A 21,123-nucleotide genomic window follows, 5' to 3' on the forward strand; every position below is an offset into this window, starting at 1 on the left:
CAAAAGATAGGTTTTCTTAGCAAAGTTTTTGCTTTCTTTTTCACTCTTCAAAGCCAAAGCAGTTTTGCTTCATATTGGCAATGAAAACAAAAATGATAAATACAACCAAATGCTCTACAGTATAATGCTGTCTATTAAAAATGTTCTATTTCATCTTTTTCTTTAAAACAGGAATATACGATTGATATATTTTTTGCCCAAACATGGTATGACAGACGTCTGAAATTTAACAGTACAATTAAAGTTCTCCGATTGAATAGCAACATGGTGGGAAAAATCTGGATTCCAGACACTTTCTTCAGAAATTCAAAAAAGGCTGATGCACACTGGATAACCACTCCCAATAGGATGCTGAGAATTTGGAATGACGGTCGAGTGCTCTATACCTTAAGGTATTCTTTTGGGGAAAAAAAGGAGTAATAGCTGGGAATAAAACAAATATCAACCACACTCTCTCACGACAAGAGAGAGAAAGATCAAGCCTATATCAGGGTTGGCATGTCTAATCAAAATAGTTTGTGACACTGCAAAATTGGTTTTTCTTTCTGTTATCAGTGAGTTTTTTCAAAGGACTAATCATAGGTAGAATTTATTTTCTATGACTAATGTGAGAACTCTGTGTTCTCACAAGGACATGAAAGTTTCCTTGCTTTTGTAAGATTGCCTGATCTTTGCATCAATCTTAGATTTGTGTGTGTATTCTGCTACTTTAAATGTGGAAGCTGAAACACAGTTAGTCATCTTTGGGACCACCATTTGTTAGCTTGGAAATGCCTCTGTTTCCAAGGAAACCATTGCGAAAGGAGAATTTTTGAGGCAGAAGTCTCCTCTACGTCTTTCTCTTTTCAGTTGCACAACGGCAAGTAACTAGAGTCAATTCCACCTCCCAGTGCCCACTCCCCACTACTCTGATAGGCTGTTTGACTTAATGTATTGGCTATTTTGGAAACAGACATCATTTGGAAAAGTTTTGAACCATTTTCTTTTTCTTGAACTTAAATATTAAGTAACATTTGGAAGGTTTTCTACTTAAATTCCTTTATGTCCTTATCTTAGCAATTCATACTTACATGCATTTACATAAATAATTTTATGCTGAAGTTTCTCATTGGTGAGATTATATTATTAAACAACATAATATATACATACAGAGGCTTAAAAATCAGACATATCTGGCTATAATTCTTCGCTTTATATTATACTATCTGTATATATTAGGGTAAATCTCCAGAATTTCTACATACAGGACTTAGGGCAGCTATCTGGTAGCAGGAGTCTTGGTGCCAGAAGACATAGCTCAAAACTTTATTTGTATAGTAAGTTGTAAGCTTGATGTTTTTACTTGGTTACATTTTTATTTACAGGAATTAGGTGGGAACTGATGGAGATTACTGGGAAAGAAGGCACCACCATCCTCACGACACACCTCCACCCCCCAACTGAACAAAGTCTTATCTTTCATTTGTTTAATTTCTATAAAATAAAGACAATGATTCTTATCTTACAGAGCTGTTATAAGGACTAAATTGGGTCATATATAAGCGCTTAACATAAAGCCTGATATATAGGAAGCACAGCAGATACTTATTTGCATACTTTTTAGTAAAAGATATGAATGTGATTCTTCTACATCTTAGTATACTGGAACTAATTCATGTTAAATGCCCTTGTGACATATTTTAGGCCTTGTGTAATATCCAGTATTTAAAATAAAATATTTAAAAATGGCTACAAAACTTTATATCAGTTAAACAGAGTTATATATGTTGTTAGGAAAAATGGCCACAATTATAAAAGAAATTCACTGCATATATTTTGAATTCATCATGGGTCTTATTAAACCAGAGATAAGGTATGACTGAAATTAGAATTTAGTGGAAATCAAAGTTTGTCTGATAAATCAGAGCTCAGTGCAGCTTCTGAATGTTAAGTCAGTCACACTATCTCAAGTCCCCTTATCATTCTCATAACATTATAGTCATATTTTCACTTCTAGCAATTTGCAGAATCACTACACAATATTTAATTATGAAAACACCCTCAAATGTCACTCATAAAATTCAATCAAAGTTTGAATGAGTTGCCAATCTATATTGAGAGATGATTTTATTCTTGTTCTTATCTATAAGGAGTTATGAATGTGTGTGTACATATAGACATGTATGTATGTATTTATCTTTGTTTCTGCAATCAACACGTTATTTTCAATTTTAATAATTCCAGATTAGTTTGGAGAAATAATACCAAAAATATTGAATTTAATTATAATTTCACTTATGAATAAAACTAATCTTTTCTTTGGAAGAGTGTGTAATTATCAAGTAAAAATGATTAAAACCTCCAGCTTTGGAGATAGATAATCTTGGGTTCAGATCTCAGCTGTGCCACTAGCTTTGTGACTTTTTGCAAGTTCAAGTACAATCAAGCCATAAAAAAACTTACTAAATAAGAGAATAATTCACCTTAACAGTATGATGTAAACAATTAACAGCTTAATGATCATTAGTTATATTTTAAGATCAGTAATTACTCTATTATACCATAGAAAAATAAAATCTACCCAATTAAATATTATGCCAAATTGTGAAATATTTTAAAATAAACAAATGTTCATAAAATAACTTTATGACTTCAAGATTGATATCATTATAAGAAATATAGCTAACAAATGCGAAATTTTAAAAATCATCAGCTCATCACCAGTACAATTTTAGAATATTCAAACTTCTCCAGAGGTGGACAAAACATCTGGAACTCCTTTCAATTTTCTCCCTTATGGAGTCTCAGCCCACACTGAGATCCAGAAAACCTGTATGTTTAATAAGCACTCCAGATGTAAACTATCTTATACTCATTGGGAAATATTTTTCTAGTATGTCTGTGTATGTGTATTTAACATTTTTTGTTTGCCATTATTTTTCTATTCTATTACATCCTATTTAATTGCTTCATAGTGTTCCATTATAAGAGTGCATAATACTCCATTGTGAAACAGGTGTTTTTCAATTCACATACAGTAATTTATAGCTAATAGCTAACAAGTACTTACAAACAGAAGTTCTGCTTTAATTAGCAGATAAGATCTGAGAATTACCAACGTTCATTTACATGCAAACAGTAAATGAGTTTAAGTCCTTAAAACAGTTTGTTCTATTAAGAAAGTTAAACATATTCACTGAGCAATCTCATGTGTGCAATTACTTTGCCAAAATAATTACGTGATCATAACTTTTGGATAAACGGATTTGAGGTCAATGAGAACCTACTGTTTGGTCTGTTAAAATAAATGGACTACAATAAGTCTTAAAACAATTTTCTCCTGGACGTGGCGGATTTCTTCAGTGAGAATCACCGTGTGTTATCAATAAGAATGTGAGATACACTATCCAGAAATAAAGAAGCATGGTCATTAGAAATTGTGTGAATGTACATTTGTAAAACTGTTTGAAATCTTTCTATTTCCATTTCACGTCTTTCTATTTAGGCTGACTATCGATGCTGAGTGCCAATTACAGTTGCACAATTTCCCGATGGATGAACACTCTTGCCCCTTGGAGTTCTCCAGTTGTAAGTAATTCTCATTCTCCGTTTTGCATTCCCCTCTCACCAATCATCTAATTGCAACGTCAGTTAATTGGGAGATTCACAGAAAATGCAAAATGGCATTAAGCAGTGTTGCTGATTTTAAAGATGTTGGCAGTTTCTTTGATCATAACACCAGCTTGTCCCTAGTAGAATGGTTCTTGCAAAAAGGGACCTAATTTATCAGGAATTATAAATAAGTTTCACTGAGGCTTAAACTCTTAATAAATTGACAGTGGTTGCCTGGAGCCCTTTGTTCAGAACAATCGTAGTGCCAGGTGGGGACTAAGTAGAAAGGGGTAATGGTGGATTATACATCCTTCTCCTGCCCCCTACCCCCCTCCACGGGCCCAGGAGAAAAGAGAAGCAGCGGATTTGCTACTTATTTTCTCTCTTACCTTTCAGGCTGCACAGAGATCCAACAGTGCCGTTTGCTCATTCCAGTTTGGGTATAACTGTTAAAGATAACAAAACTGAAAATTACCTCCTATTCCTCCTGGAGTTGTAGCAATATCTGGAACTAGTTATCCACCAGTGACTAAAAGACTGATTTGGGATGTTTTATAGGTCTAGTTCAAATCCCAACTCCATCAGTATAGATTTGAGCAAATTACTAAATTTCTCAGTGAGTCCTCATTTCCAGGTATCCAGCAGAGATTATAAGACCTGTCTCACCACAATATTGTTTTGTTGATATAATATATGCAAAATGCTTGGTAAGCTACTTCACACACAAGATTCAATAAAGAGCTCTATTACTTTTATTCTTATCATCAGATAATAAAGTAAAAAGATCCATGATGACCCTAACAAAAATTACGACAAGATTAAGATTTAGTAACCTTCACGAATATTTCCTATCTGAATCAAAAACAAGCCTGATTTCCTCCAAATGTTTGCCTCACTACCTGTTCAGCAAACATGTCAGGTTGCTCCTTATTTTTGGTCTGCCAACTGTGCAGATCAGGCAGAATATCACAAACTGATTGTGAACTTGAAGTTTTTATTTTTATAAATACAATTTCCCATTCAAGAAGTAAGGACGACTCCTAAGAGCCAACTAAATCATAACCATACTTAACAGAAAAAAACCAGAAACAATGATGACAGAAGCAAACATTTTTTCATCATTACATCAATTCCAGAGGGAATTAGAAGAACAATATCACTGTATATCATATATATTTAGAAAAGTTTATATTATAAAGACTATTCGCATGTTTTACTTCATCCAAGAATGGAATAGTTTTTAAGTGAAACTTCCTCAAGCTTTAGGAAACTGGACTTACTTTCTTTTAATTTTCCAACCAGGACCACTCTTCTCCTAAGTCACTAAAGCTTAAAAACGAGTGACTGCTGTGACATCTGACTGACAACTGTCTTCTGAACCCAAACACAACTTAATATTACTTATTTCTATTTAAAAAAAATTAAATCCCCCAATACATTTTCCATGGGAAATTCCCTAATATCATTATTCTTTTCCTTAGTTTCAACCACAACCCGCCCTCCCACACACACCCCTACTCCATAGCAATCTGGGGATCCAGCTTTCTCTTTTCTTTCTTAATTTATAAACACATAGTAGAAAAAGAGTTGGATCAAAATCAAAGAAATGGAGAAAATATAAGGGATTTTATACTAAGTAATCAATCAGACTTCATAAGCAAGACTTATCTTTATATAGCATTACTGGTAGACACACATTTGAGATGACTTCTTGATTTTTTTTAAAGTGTCATCTATCTATCATCTATCTATCTATCTATCTATCTATCTATCTATCTATCTATCTATCTATCTTTACTTGAGTTTGTTCTACAGTTTACTTAATAATGTTTATCCATTAAATAGATATACATTGACCATCGATTTCATGAAGTAAGTACTATTATCATAGCAATAAAGAAAAAAATAATTTAGAAAAAATAGTTCAGACACCTGTCCAGGGTGTCAGGGCTAGTCACTGCGTCATCAACCTCTTTCTGTTTTTTTGGCTGACAAGAGTGTCCCTTCAGAATCTACATAGTGCTCATTGGTAACTCCCCTTGGCATTTCTACTTACTGCTTTTCATTGTAGATGTCTGTGTATATTAAAGTGAAGTCCCAACAAATTGAGAAAGTAGAGAGAATAATGTAAATAGTTGAGGTTATTTTTTCAATCATCTCCCACTCCAAGTGCCTGCTCTGGAGAGGAATTTGAGTCTGCTCTTCTCCCAGTATTTTCTGTTTCTGCACGACTCTCAAAATCTTGCCCTGGTTGTACATCCCCTTCACCATGAAACAATGTCTTGCATATGTACTATTTATTATATACTGGCCACTTTTTATATCTTATCCCAATCTATAAAGTATGCATATATTATATATGAAACCATGTATATATTATACCTTCTACACAACTTAGTGGCTTTCAATGGTAATTCTGACCTCATGATTTTTAAAATCTAACTTCCAGTTAAGATGTGATATCATTGTATTTATTTTCTCTACTATGATGCTCTTTAGTCCAGGATCCTCACTAAGTCATAACTCTCTCTCAGTACCTTCCTCAGTGTCTTATTCCTGGAAGGTGATAAATGAATATATATAATAAGTGCTTTCCATCTCATGGCAGATGGCTATCCACGTGAAGAAATTGTCTATCAATGGAAACGCAGTTCTGTTGAAGTGGGTGACACCAGATCTTGGAGGCTTTATCAATTTTCATTTGTTGGCTTGAGAAATACCACTGAAGTAGTGAAGACAACTTCTGGTAAGATGCCCTTGAAAAGAAGTTTGAGTGACTCTTCCAGAATTAAAATTCTGGTATATATGATTCAGAAGGCTTTTCAATACCTGTCTACAAATGATATTCAGAAAATTAAATAATGTGTTTCCATTTGCTAGAGAAAATTATAATTGGTATTCTAGTATAATAGATAAACATAAATGGATGCTATCAAATGGAAGCAAATTGGATTCTAATTGGATTAGTAAATTATTTGCTTAATTTCTTTAAGCAAATATGAGTAGCAATTATTTAAAAAGAAGAAAATATTTATTAGGTATAATGTTTCTTTTAGGAAATGTGTTTCATAGTATATTGAAACAGAAGCATTTACAGTAATCACACAGAAAAAATAAACTTTCCACAAATGTAGAAAAGTGACTGTAGTGGATATGGACTAATTCTCTGTTCAGTAACTTAATATTTGAACTGACTCCATCACTAGATAAGGGACTGCACTTTGGTATCAAACAGGCCTGGGTTCAAATCCCAACTCCATCAGTTACCAGCTGTAGATATTGAGAAAATTACTGAATCTCTCAGGGGATCAGCTTTCTCAGATAACCAATGTGGACAAAAAGATCTGCATCATAGGAATACAGTGTACAGGGAAAAAAACAAAATAAAATGCTTAGAATGGTATCTGGCACTTAGTGAATATCAATAAATAGTAGCTTTATTAATATTAATTATAATCATCAAGTGTGCATGATACCTAGTGTGGTCAGGATTTTAGATTTTTCAAGAGAACTTAAAAATCTACATTTTTATATTAAAAATCATGATTTTAATGGTATTAATTTGTTGGGAAACAACAATAACACAACCACCTTTGGGGCAAGTTAAACATATTTCCAGACTAGATCTGTCTCATGAATGGACAGTATGAACCTTTTACAATGATGAATATATTACTCTGGCTACTCCTTTTTAAATTACATGAATTTAAATATGTCCCAATTTCAACTACAAACATTGTGTTCTCAGCTTGACATCTATTAAGACGTGTTTTTCCATGACTTAAGCTGTTTTCTGTTGATTTACTCACACATATCTGATTTATTTCCCCCTGGAATTTATAAGACATATTTTTGTATTGACTACTTTGGAATAAAGCCTTCATCTTTTGTACAGAGAGAAGCAAATTGAAGACCTACACAAAGATGGAAACCTAATATTCTACCTTCATAAACACCATCCTCTAAGTCAAAGTGCTATCTGGCCCTAACATTATTTTTGGCATTTGCACATTTCTCCTAAAGACTTTTATTTTGCAAAAAGAATCTGAAAAAAGGTCAAAGAAATGCTAAAACGTATTTTTGAAAAGTAGCCTTCTGCTCCCTTATTCACTGGAAATCCTGACTACTAAGTACTAGAATGGTCTTTCATTTGGTGCCAGAAAAGATTCAGGATTGCCTTAGAACTGAAGACTTCCACCTGTGAAAGGTAGAACTCGTGTAAAAACCATCTCCAAGTCTGCATGCTTCCAGAATGAGAAATTAGACCTTAACTTGTTGTTCAAATTTCTATAATTATTCTAGCACCCTAAAACAGAACCTACAAATTCATGACTAGCCCATCTTTTGCTTAGTCATTTGAGCCCAGAATAGCATTGAAACAAAATTGTGGTGAGGGAAGGGTTGGCTTTATGTCATGGGGCCTAAAATCATCCCCTTCCCAATGTCTCAGATTGAGACTGATCCAGAGAACTAACTGTCTAGTAAGAGATACTTACAGAAAAAAAATGAGCTACTACATAAAGCATGGCAAGAAAAATTACCACGACCCCACAGAGCTCTTAATCTTCCTAGGGAAATCAAAGCAAATGTGCATTGATATCAGATTTGATATTGAGTACCATCATTTAATTGATGGCATCAGCTCCTTGTGAATTTCAGTATGGTAGCTAACCTTCACGTTGGTTTTCCTGTCCACTCCCTGCTCTTGCTGGTTTGTGTTTTGTGTACAGTACTATTTCAATTGCCTCTGTAAAGAGAAGGGCTGAACTAAAACTTAACATCAATACTAAGAGGCAGTATGGTTCTTGTGATGGTTCATTTTGTAGCGAATGGAAGTTTCTGCATTGTCTTTTGTTTGATTTCTGATCCCATTCTTATCATCAAGCATAGCTTCATAACGAGTGAATATCTACAAAGATATTAACAACTTTCTTGGGACATTATAAGAAGATAAAATTTATAATGCTTTTGGATCTTAGCCATTATTAGTGTGGTTTTTCTCTTAGACTTATAAGTAAGTGAATTTAATTTAAATTGTATTTAGTTAAATGATTTTTTAAAGAAAATTTCATGTTAGGACCATAACTGAAATATCAGAAGTATTAGACATAAGTGGAAGTGTATATAAAAATATCATAAAGAACAAATGTTCTTAAATTTTAAGTGCATATATTATGTTCCCCAGACTCCGAGTATATTGAAAAAGAGAGAAAGAGAGGTATTAGAGAAAGAGGGAAGTACAGCCAGCACCCAAGTAAAACATTCCCTTGATGTAAACAGAAGGACAGAGGGAGTATTCCACAGGAAAGAATTTCCTACTGTGGAATTCAATGCTCTTTGATAACCCTTGCATCCACCATCTGAGTCATCTCCTTACCACCAGCTGGATCAGTATCACACTTGAGAAAAATATTGCCCCGGTGGCAGACTGACAAAACTTGAAGAATACTTTTAATCCATAGTCAATACATCAAAACAGATTCTGGATCCATGATTTCTCCTCCAAACCATCATGTCTTCCTGATTGTTCTATATCTGATAATAGCACCATCATTATCCCAGTGAGCCTGGCATGAACACTCAAAAGTCACGTCTCTGCCTCCCACATTTAATGAATCATGAAGGCACTTATGCCTCTGAAATATCTTGTGTAACTGTCCTCTTTTCAGTTGCCATCACCACTGTCCTAGTTCACAATTTTGTCTGTTGTCATCTGGAATTGTGTTGGTAGCCTATTAAGTCACGTCCCTGCTGTCAGCTTCTCTCTTACACAATCTGTCCTTTACCCGTTAATCATAAAAGCTAGCACTTACTGAGCACCAACTACATGCACTATAGTAAACACATTACACAAATGACCTACTTTTTCATGCTCATAACCATAGTCATATTTACTATCTATACCGAGGGTATCACGTGGATGAGGAAACTGAGACTTCTAGAGGTTCATTTACGTACTTTCAGGGATCGGTTACGAGAGCTGGGATATAAATTCAAGTGGCTTGCTCACAGACTCAGGCCCCTAAGCACTACACTAGGTTATTTCCACGGTGGTCTTCCTGAAGAAGCATAACTCCCATCATGTCTCAAGAATTCAGTAGGTTCAACTGAGCACAAGCTATTGTTCCTAATATGTAAGCCCTGGTCCCAGGAACTTTCCAGCTTTGTTTTCTATAATTTCCCGCTTGTGATAGAACTAATCTGTTACATTTTCCTGAATATAACCAGCCAATCCCTTGCGCACATTGAACCTCGGGCTCCTTTCTTTTTCCAATAGCTTCTGCACTCATCCCCACTTCCTGTGATGACTTTTAGGCTTAAATAAGCAACATTTCCTTAAGGAGGCCTTTACTGACCTTACCACCAAAATAACTTCAAACAGTTTTTAAGAAGGTGCACTCTTGATGCCAGGCAGCTCACATATGAATACTGGCTTATATAAATTATTTAATACATCTAAGCTCAATAGCACCGATATTGCAGGGTTGCTTTGAGTATTATGTAAGATACTCCATTAAAATCACTTAAAATTACCTGGCACATAGAAAGGACTCAGCAAATGGAAGGTATGATTATTATTATTATTATTATTATTCATCGTTATTATTTAATTAATTCCCCTCGCAGCATTCTCAACCACCTTATGAAAATACAATTTCTGACTTTTATTGCACTCATTTTATTCCTCCTTTTCCACCAATTAATCAGAAACTTCACAACAGAAGGCTTCTTACAATCATCTTTGTATCTGTGATGCTATTAGCATGGCGGCTTACTTAGAATTGTTAATTAGTAGGTAATTTTAGAATTGATTACTTGTGACAATTATACTGATAAAACTGTACATTTTCCCTCAGTGTAATAAGCACTGCATAATTCTATTAAATATATTCTCCATTACTCAGTGTTTATTCTAAAGTAGAAGCCTCTGTTCTTTCTGGTGATGTTCCCATTGCCAGGTCATTAAATTATCTACATGACTTTCAGTATCAAACAGAACTTTGTTACTTCATGTTCTCATTCTGAAATGTGGCTAGAAAAGTGGGCAAATGAGGGGAACTTACATTCTTGGGGTCTAAATGCCATCATTCTGTATTAAAAACAACATATCCCATCCTTTCTATATGAAATACCATTAAAGCTTCCATATCGTCTTAAGCAATGGAAACACATTTGTGTTTCATGAAATATCTGCAATTTTTTGGCAAACACATGTACATTAACTATTATTTACTTTCTTTTTATCTTGAACATCTTTTTGGCTTAGATTCTATGTTCTAGTTATATTTTCCTGATTTCCATTACAAGAAATGCATAAATATTAAAATCAAAAGTCCACGTACTACTAACTTCATCTTACTTTCTAACAGTGACATGCAGACCATGGTTTTAGAAAAGCCTGCTCCATGGATGAAGTCCAGTTCATTACTTGATTTCCAAAATATGTATAATCCACCCTATATCTTTAAATCTTGCCCACCATTCTGCCACCCTGCCCTTTATTTTCCCCAAGGTTTTCTGGGTAGGTTATACCTACTTCCGGTCTTTGTGCCCTAGTTTCCTTATTAAATACCAAGCTCAAATACAACCTTATCTGCCTATTGCAGTGTATATGTACTAGTCAAATAATTCTCCAAATAGAAAAAGGAAAAAAAAAAGCTCCCACCTTCTAGGTTGTATTTTAATAAAGACGACTTTTACTCATCATTGAGGTGAACTATTTTGAAGAAAGAAAAAAGAAAATCTAAAAAAAGATACAAGTTAACAGTAATTTTTTCACTGAAGAGGTTGAAAAAAACAACAAAATTTTAGAAACCCAAATGATAAGAGAGAAATAAACACCTCCCGCGTCAATCCTACCGTTTCTCATCACTTATGAGTCACAGTAAGTTGTGAGCCCATTTTAGTCAATAATGAACTTTTCAAACTACTTGAAGAAACATAAGATCTTAAAGTAAATCAGTGGACAACTGCGCAGTAATAGATTTTTATTCTTTTAAGCCTCAATTCATACAATTTAACTTTGGTTTTAGCAGAGAAAAACTATATAAATTAATGTAAAGAGAGCTGGGCCACAAACAGCCATGGGGAAGCCATTTGGGATGAAATTTTCTTATTTATAAAATAAATCATTTGACTAGATGTTTCTTTCAAGTTCTTGTCCTTAGAGATATCCATAACCTCTGATGTAACAGAGGTTATAGAACAGATGTCCTAATACAGGAGCAACTTTCTTTATAAATTAGTGTTTTCCTTCATTAAGTTTTTGACATGTTTTTAAAGCAAGTCAAATGTGAAAAGTCCTTTAGGTTTTTAATTTAGGGGTAATGACACACTCCATCTAATTATCTATTTTGTTGTTAGTGATATGCCACTACATACATATATAATATATATATATATATATATATATATATATATATATATATATATATATATATACCAAAATTTTTAGCTGTTATTTTCTTTCAGTTTCAATACTGCGACATTCATATATTGCATTTAAAAACCTCACATTGAAATTTTAAATTTCAAGGTGGCTCTGACACATAATGGGGAGAGGTAGAAAGAGGTCACATAAAGTCATATGAAATTGAAGGAAAATTGTTTGGCGTCAAGGTGACACATTTCATTTCTACATACATTCCATTGGCAAGAGCTAGTTGCATGTTTCCAGGGAGATAAAATGGGGCTGGGAAGTATAGCTCATTTGTGTGCTAGGAAGTGGCAACGGGTTTTATGACTTTCTAGCATCTATGTAACATGCATATCATTGTATTCCTCACAACAAACCTCTGAGAAAGATACTGTCTTTCCATTTGACAGATGAAGCAACTTAAATGTAGAGGGGTTAAGTAATTTGTTCAAGGATGCTCAATAAAGCAGTTATTTATATAGATCCGAAATTGTTATCCTACTGTCTCATTGAAACATATTAGATAAAGAGATAAATTAATTAAAAGGTATCTCTAAGCTTGATAATAGGTCATTTTACAGAGGCAATGAAATGAAGTAATAACACTTAATGTGATAACCATATACATGCATCAACAAAATGTTAACCTGTAGGAATAACAATTATGTTTATACATAGCAATAATATCAAGTGAGAAACAATTTAGCAATGATATCCTTACATTTTTCAGAAATATATTTACTTATGAGATAATACCAGACAATCAGCTCTAATGCGTCTTTTGGAGCAAAAATTAATATCAGACCCGGTCTTATGTTGTAGTAAAATAAGACCGGGTCTGATATTAATTTTTGCTCCAAAAGATACATTAGAGCTGATTGTCCGGCTAGGTCTTATTTTGGGGGAAACACGGTATTATTCATTTGCTAAGTGGACCTGCGGGTTATAATCCAAATCTGGCCTTAATTAAGAAACTGTTGGATCCAGTCTAGTTGTATGAATTTGTTCCTTGCATAAAAATCTCATCAGCAAGAAAACACAATAAAAGGTTTGCAAAACTACTATTTACAGTAATTCTGAGGATCAATATGTTATTTTGGCAGTTTATCAAAACCAACCAGGTCAAAATAATATTAATTTTTATCCAAGTTTTTCGTGTTTCCTATGTCATTTGAAAATCCTGTTTTGCTACATCTAAGACATGTTCATCATTGTGACTGATACAACTAACAGCTCTCCTATCCAGCTGCTGCCCCAAATAAATGTAAAACATTAATTTTTAAAAATACAGAAATGTGAGTGAGATGATGGACACTGAACCTACAGTCTGTATACTCAAGCTCATGGAAGGTTCCTTTCACTCTATTTGGTGCAACTGAATAATTTCTTCATTTTATTTTTACATTTTCAGAAAATAATGTTATTCACCATTGCTGATATGCAAATTTAAGCATGTCAGAGACTGAAATGAGCAACAAATAGCAATGAGGAAAATAATGTGTGTGTGTGTGTGAGTTTTAAGTTATCTTTCTTTTCTTTAAAAGAAGGATATAAGGATCACAGCACACTACAGTGCATGAGAGCCCAGACAAGAATTTTCTGGGGCTACAAGCTAGGGCTGACCAGAATTTATCTACCATTCTCACCTGCCACTCCTATAAGCTATTTCATTTAGCAAACCAACTCATCCATTCAAGAAGGGCAGAAAAGCCCAAGGGAAAGAGAATTTATAAATATGTTAAACCTGACTTAGTGTATTATTTTTTATTTACTTTTATATATGGGAGTCTCTGCTGTTCAAGAAACTGACAGTGTTTCACATTTAACATATAAACCACATCATAAATGTCTAATTTTTCACATTTGTCTTCCAATACATCCACCACCATGTTAGCTACTCTTTGCTATTAATATAAATCGCCTTTCAGAGTAATGACAAAAAGAAATACTAAAAACTAATGCCTTTTTTAATTACAGTTTTTCTCCCACCAACACCACAAACCTAAATGCTTTGCCCACACGTGTTTCTCTATCAGCAATGTACCTTTATTTATGAATACTGAAGTACAATAAGTGACATTGCTGATAATATGAAAGCTCCAATTTAAACAACTGTGTTTACTGGAATAGTTTCCAAACATAATACCTAAGAGCTTGTACTCATATAATGTATAGCACCATGCACTTTGATTTTCATCATTGTATCCCTTGTTCACTGGTAAGTGGTGAAGAGCTGTGTAGTATAAAAGACAGTAATTCATGAGCTGTGTAATAGCTGCTTGTTAAAGAGATACTGCGATGAAGGACACCAATTGTAACCACCCAATGATTACATTTTCTTAGTTGATTTCTTGTTACCAGGATCAGTGACTGAGGGTAAAATTAGACTGATAGAAAAATAAAACGTTAGGGCTAAATCTTGAAGATCAAGCTGAATTGTCACTTTGCTTATAGAGAGATTACTCTGAAGAGGTGAAGTCAGCGGTTATAAATTGGTAACCAATTGTATAACTCCAGCCTAGAGCATGGGTCATTAGACAAGGAAATAATTAAATTGTATTTATTGTAGTCAACGTTGAAAAACTTAGAAATTTCATATGAAAGTCTTAAGCATCTTTCTATCTTCAACACCTACGTCTTCCTTTACAGTGAAAATGATTGGGTAGAGCTGAATTCTCACTTGTCCCCAGAGATGAGGCACAATCTCCAGTTTACCAAAGTCCCTACTACTCCGTGTTGTCTTTTTAAGACTATATGTCTTTCTTCTTCAGTTACTGTTTCTTCATTTTGAAAAACATTATGTGCCTCTCTATCTCTATTTAAAATCAGGGAAAATGAAAGATGAGAACACATATGTGTCTGTGGAAATGAATATCTCTTACCTTTAATAGGCAGAAGGGATTTCACAAAGCAACACTCTAAGAAGTGAATGTGAAAACTATTACTTAACCAATGTTTGCCTGAGGAAAGTCAGTTACAGAGAAGTGCCAGAACCTGGCCAACCTTCGTCTCACTTGCTTTTTAAGTTCTACAATTCGGTTTTGTTTATCATAATTATTTAGTACATACAGTTGAAATCAATTTTAGGTTCATTCAGTTTATCTCTGTGATCCACATTCATGGAAGACAGACTTTAAACATAAAGTTCTGAAGTTTCATATATGGATATCGGACCACCTAGTCTTCTTTGTATTTTTCTTTCTTTTCAGGTCACACTGAGCAGCTAAAAGCTTTGTTGCAATTTTCCTTCACATAACTGATATAGCAATCTTGCATAGCTAATTAACACCTTTTCCTGTTGTACTTTTCTGAAGATGAATACAGTTTATGTTCTGCAATAAAGCCTTGTTCTTTTATTGAATTTTTATTTATTTATTTATTTATTTTTCTGATGAAATGAGCCAGCTGGATATAGAGCAAAAAACTATGATTCCTATTTAAGAGTTCCTTTGTGGTTGTGCTACCTTGAGCAAGTCATTTTCTCTTTTAGCTCTCAATGTTTTCAGACTAGACTGAAATTGAAGGTACTTTTTACCCCTAAAATGCTGTGCTGTATTTCCTGATATTTAGCAGCTCTGTCATAAAGCAAACTTGCGGTGAAGTAGATATTTAGGTTTTCCGTGTCCCCATGAGTTCCTAACAAAATTTTCCCCCTTTTCTTATCCATAAAACTCAGAAATTAACATATCCACTTTATCCATCATGTATAGAAAACTTTGGCGGCAACTGTGAGGGCAAGACGCCCAAGGAATTGCCATAGAGATGGTTGGTAAGTTAGTTAAGGTCTGAAAACATGAACTTGGCACAGGAAAAACAGGTTCACTTTGGCTGTGAGCGAGGGTGGATGCTCACTGAATTTCCTGCGAATGAGAAATTGAGGGAGGGTGGAGACAGGACAATGGTTATGGCATGGCTTTCTGCGAGGAGAAAGAACAGACACTCAATATCCTCAAATAGCTATTTGCAATCAAGAGTGCATAGTATGACCTTAATTAATCGTTTCACTTTTCACACCTAAGTTATATACATTGGTTGATGTATACAGTGCTATGAATTGGCAGTCCATTAAAATAGGACTGATACTACCACCTCTACAATAATTAGAATATGATGTACTAGCATTTGTAAGCCATATATATACATATACACATACTTCTCACAGTAATTCTGTAATGTGATACTCATTTGCCAGGTGAGATTATCATGCACAACCGATTTTGTGGAAATATGTTCAGAGATGGTAAGGACCTTGTTCAAAATCAGAGTACGTTACTAAACAGACACCGTGTTTCCTGACTAACAGACTGATTTTCTGATCCAGTGATGATGAAAGCCAGGGCTGTTTCTGAATTCGTGTTTGTAGAAAGGCTTGTCTTCAGCCATTTTTCTTCATCTAGTGTGTAATTTATTTCTCTTTATTGTTAGGGCATCTATCTATACCTATCTATCTATCTATCCATCCCCTATCTAAAGCCAATTGCATACAAGTGTGGCAGAATCAGACTGTATTGGTCAGGTTAAGCTAGACTGCTATGGCAGCAAATAAGCTCTCAAATCTCAGCGGTTTAAAACTAAAATAACTTAAAAACATCATATCGCATGTATTGTTCTTCCCTCTGTGCTTCTTCATTCTGTGGCTTGCCATTCTCACGGCCAAAGGGGGAAAGAATAAAAGAATAAAATGATTCTTAAGGTTTCTGGCTTGATAGGCATGAGACACGTGGCTCACAAGGGAAAAGCCAACGTCCATGGGAGGGATGCATGTTTTGCTTTATCAAAGGGCCACCAGGGCAGGACTCTGGAGGTAAGAAAGACATAGAAAATATTCTGAACTCCAAATCATAACCAAAATTCACCATCAGTATAATACTTTATACTATACACGACCTGCGTACCTGGCCATGGAAGGAAGTGTCAGGATAAGTCACTCCCAGCAAAGAAAAGGAATGACTTACTCTCCAAGAAAAGAGACCCTCGGCATAAAAATTTCTCTCACGCAGAGAATCATCTTCTTGAAAAGAGACTGTTTGGGGTCAAGCCTGCTTCACTTTGTCAATGACCTAGAGCCATGAGTTCCTAACTATGTGAAATTGGCTTCAAAAAGAGCTGGTGGGAAGAAACGGTATTAACATGGTAATGATTATAGGGTGATGGGAACTGTCATATTTTATAAACATGAAAGATTTTCCCTGCTGTACTGCTGGGACAGATTTATTAATTACAACAAAAACCAAGTCCATAAATATTAGTCCCGTACTAAATCCAATTTTACAGATATTAGGCAGTGGTTAACTTCTAAGAAACAATAAACCAGAATCACCCTCTTGTCAGTAGGAGGAAGTAATTGAACATGATTTAATAAAGAATGGCCACAAAATAATGAAAAGGTCAGGCTGTCTTGATTGCTGTTACCAAAAAAAAAAAAAGAAGTCTTTAATATCTCTACTAGTACTGTGTAAGAAAAAGAGTATAGAGTAGTTTCAAGCAAAACTTAAATGTTTTATTTAATCTTAACAATGAGCTGTAATTTTAAGCCTTCCCTCTACGAAAAATTCTTAAAATTAATTCTGTTTCTCTGTTTTATAGATGAAGTCCATAAAGTGTAATATTACCAATAGTTTAACACATTTTCTTGTGGCCAGTTATTAGCAGAACAAGAACTAACTAACACGCATCTATGTCCCCAAACCATTGTTCCTTGTTGACTACCTAAGACTAATCTAATATAAAAAGGAACTTCCATTTCATTGGCTAACACTGAATAAGTGAGTACTAGGAGGTTTTTGGGTCCTAGAAATCTGCCACTATTAATCTATACACAGATAGATGATGATGAAGACGATGGCGGTGGTGTTAAAATCAGCTTTTATTGGGCATTGCATGTACTATGTCAGGAATTGTGCTAAGCACTTTAAAAGATTCTTGCAAACCTACAACAACTTTAGAAGGTAGATCTTATTTTTATTTCCATGATCACATAGCTTGTAAGTGGCAGAGACAAGATTTGAACGTGTAGTCTCAAAGTGGGCCACGGTATATTTGCAGAAAGTAGTGATTTCTTTTTTATTAAGGAAAAAGTCTATTCACATGAACAAGGGTGTGGTGTGTGTGTGTGTGCGTGTGTGTGTGTGTATGTGATACGTAATAAAGATAAAGAACACATGTTTTCAAGGCACCTCATGTTGCTCGCACACTGTAACAACCTAATATGTTTTGTTATTCAAGTTGATGGCAACATTCAGAGAGCTGGTAATTGACAGTAACCTGATATGCCCCATTTCTTTTTTACAAAGATATGAATAAAGAAGTAAAAAGAGTGTCTTGTACAAGGCTAGTTAAAATGGTTCCTATTACTAGAAGTATTATCTATGACTGAAAGGAACACTCTGGATAAAAGTACATGGGTACTGTATTAGTAAAACATCACTTTTAATAAAATTTGTAAGAAGAGGATACTGGGCTAGCAGTGAGAAGATCTGTCCTTAAAGTCTTAGCTAAACTTATTAATAGGTGTACACACCTGGACAAGTCATTTAATCTATCAGACCTCACTTCGCTTATCTGTCAAATAGAAGAATTATAATTGCCCTGTCAGGGTTTCTACAAGACTTAAATAAGGTAAGTATTTGAAAATGCTTAAGAAATTGTGAGTAGCTTTGGAAATAGATGACAACGTGATCATAATATAATTGTATCTTTCCCTCTTTCTCATCATTTCTCTAACCCTTGGGGGGAAAAATGAAAGAAAATGTTTCAGCATGAAAATTCTAGGCATATTTAATGATGCTGAAAAAAGGGATTTATAATTTATAAAAAGTTTATAGAAGGTAGTGACTGATGCAGTGATCTACTCCTGCTTGCTTTGTGACCTTCCATTTGGAGTAATGAAGGGGAAAAAAGCTGAACTGTGCCCAAAAAGGGCAGAAGTGTGCGTGGGAGTGCTCTTTTAATAGGTGTCCTGTAAAATGGCTTTGGAAGAAAGTGCTTGAGGATTTGGGAAAGAAATATTAAGTTGGCTTGTTGATTGACACGACTAACTTGGAATTGTGCCCTCTCTCTGTCTCTCTCTCTGTCTCTCTGTCTGTCTGTCTGTCTGTCTGTCTCTCTCTCTCTCTCTCTCTCTCTCTTTCTCTCTCTCTCTCTCTCTCTCTCTCTCACACACACACACACACACACACACGCACGCACTTGCTAGATGCATCATAGGAGTTCATTGTTTTTCATACCACTCTACTAACCATACTGTATGCCATAGTTATGTAATAAAGACAAAACCGTACAAGTCAAAGAGACCTTGGACTTGCCAAGTCAAGTTCCCTTCTTTCCGAGATTACAAAAATGAAATCCAAAGAAGTGAAATGGCTTGCCTAAGGTTTCCCAGCTAGTTTCACAGTCAATGAAGCACCTAATAATTGTTTTTTTAGATCTCATTCCAGCAGACCTTTCCCAAGCCTCCCTGTTAAGTTCTGTAACGCAGAAGCTTACTTTGGCAGGTCCTCTCTCTTGCTTCAGGTATTGAGATAAAATAGAATAAAGAGGGAAAGAATGAGTGAGTTAAGACAAAAACCTATGTCTACTTCTGTATTTGCTAGATCTTGGCATTCAATGCATTCTGGGGAATACATTGCATGTGGCTTAGTATTTTTAACAGTGTTTATAAATATATTACTTAGAATATTTCATGGAGTGGTGCAAGACACATTTTAGTAAGAGTCCTAACACCCAGGTTCCACTCTCAGTCCTTCCTCTCACTTGCCACATTAGCTTGATCAATGTATTTTATCGCTTTGCGGTTCGGTTTCTCATGAGAAGGGATATATGACAGTAGCAGGTATCTTTTCTCAGAGAGGTGTGGAGAGAGCGAAATGAGATAGTTGCTGTGAAAATGCTTTATGACATGTTGGGACCGTACCACATATGTAAGGCATTGCCGTCATTGCTTTAATAATTATCTATAAGGCTCTCTGTAGATTTGAAGTTCTAAAGTCATGCCTTGGAGTTAAGACTTAGGAAGTATCTTTGTGCCAGTAAGGAAACTGAGACATAAAAAAAAAAAAAATCATTTATCACAGCGCCAGAAGGAGGAAGTCTGAGAGTGTGACTCAGGTGCCTGATTCTCACTCTTGGGTTCCTGTGATCAGATTTGTCATCAGCACTTAATGAGGATAACAGACTGATAACAAGCCAGAGTGTTATTAAAATAAGACAAAAGTCAAAATTCCTTTTTTTTTATACTCTTGGGGCGGGGGGCATGCTATTAAAAACTTAAACCTAAATGTTGAAAGGAAAAGATGCAGAAAGTTATACTCAGAGGAAGACAGAGGAATGGAATTTGGATGCCCCCCTAGGATTAATAAATTTTCATCTTTTAAAGCCAATAAAGGACACATAGCATTTGACAGTTTTGAAATTGCTAAGGGTTTGTGAGAGCTGAGCAGGCTAAATTCAGTCCTTTAACTTTTCTGGGAATCAAAAGTTAAACTTTTAGATGAGGAATTCAGGAGACAAAACATTATGAAATTAGAATTCATGTAGCATTTTAGAGACAAATTTTAAGACAATCATCCTCTCCTTTTAATACATTCAGCACAGTCTCCTGCCTCTAAGTTAGGATACCAGGAAAATGATAAAACTCTGCGTAAGTGCCGGTCTCTGTTCTGGTTGGGACCGAGAGAAGCAAATGCTTATTTCTTCTTGAAAACCGATAGCCTTGTTGAACCTTTCTCTCAGGATAATTGTCTATTTTAACACATCACAGTTGTCCCGTGTTGTAATAGTTAATGACATGATGTATTTATTGAAAACATACTATATGTAACAAACTGCCCATGGCAATTTCTACACAGTATCTCCTTTAATCCCCATAAACCTCCAAGTAGATAGATTACTACCCTTCTTTCAGAGATAAGAAAACTGTAATTCAAGGAAATTAGGTACCTAGCCCAAGCCCTGACATCCAGTAAGAGAAATAGAGTATTTGAAATCAGATGGAACCAGCCACAAATCCCAGGCTCTTGAACATTCTGCTCTGTAGGATTCCTTATGAGGATGCTTTTGGTGAGAGATAGGGAATGAAAAGAAAGGGGAAAAAACAATCCTGCAGTTAAATTTTTCTT

At 34.8% G+C, this 21,123-nt stretch overlaps 1 protein-coding gene across 2 annotated transcripts in view; it reads left to right on the forward strand.

Moving 5' to 3' along the window:
- GABRG2 (gamma-aminobutyric acid type A receptor subunit gamma2) overlaps nt 1-21,123 on the forward strand; it is a 76,545-nt gene that overhangs the window by 25,376 nt on the left and 30,046 nt on the right. For both annotated transcript variants that reach the window (XM_033096709.1, XM_033096708.1), the window contains exons 4-6: nt 172-392; nt 3,485-3,567; nt 6,200-6,337. In XM_033096709.1, the coding sequence (XP_032952600.1) occupies nt 172-392; nt 3,485-3,567; nt 6,200-6,337 (442 nt within the window). The remainder of the gene's footprint in view (nt 1-171; nt 393-3,484; nt 3,568-6,199; nt 6,338-21,123) is intronic.

Source organism: Rhinolophus ferrumequinum, chromosome 24 (assembly GCF_004115265.2).
Source record: "Rhinolophus ferrumequinum isolate MPI-CBG mRhiFer1 chromosome 24, mRhiFer1_v1.p, whole genome shotgun sequence".
Lineage (NCBI taxonomy): Eukaryota > Metazoa > Chordata > Mammalia > Chiroptera > Rhinolophidae > Rhinolophus > Rhinolophus ferrumequinum.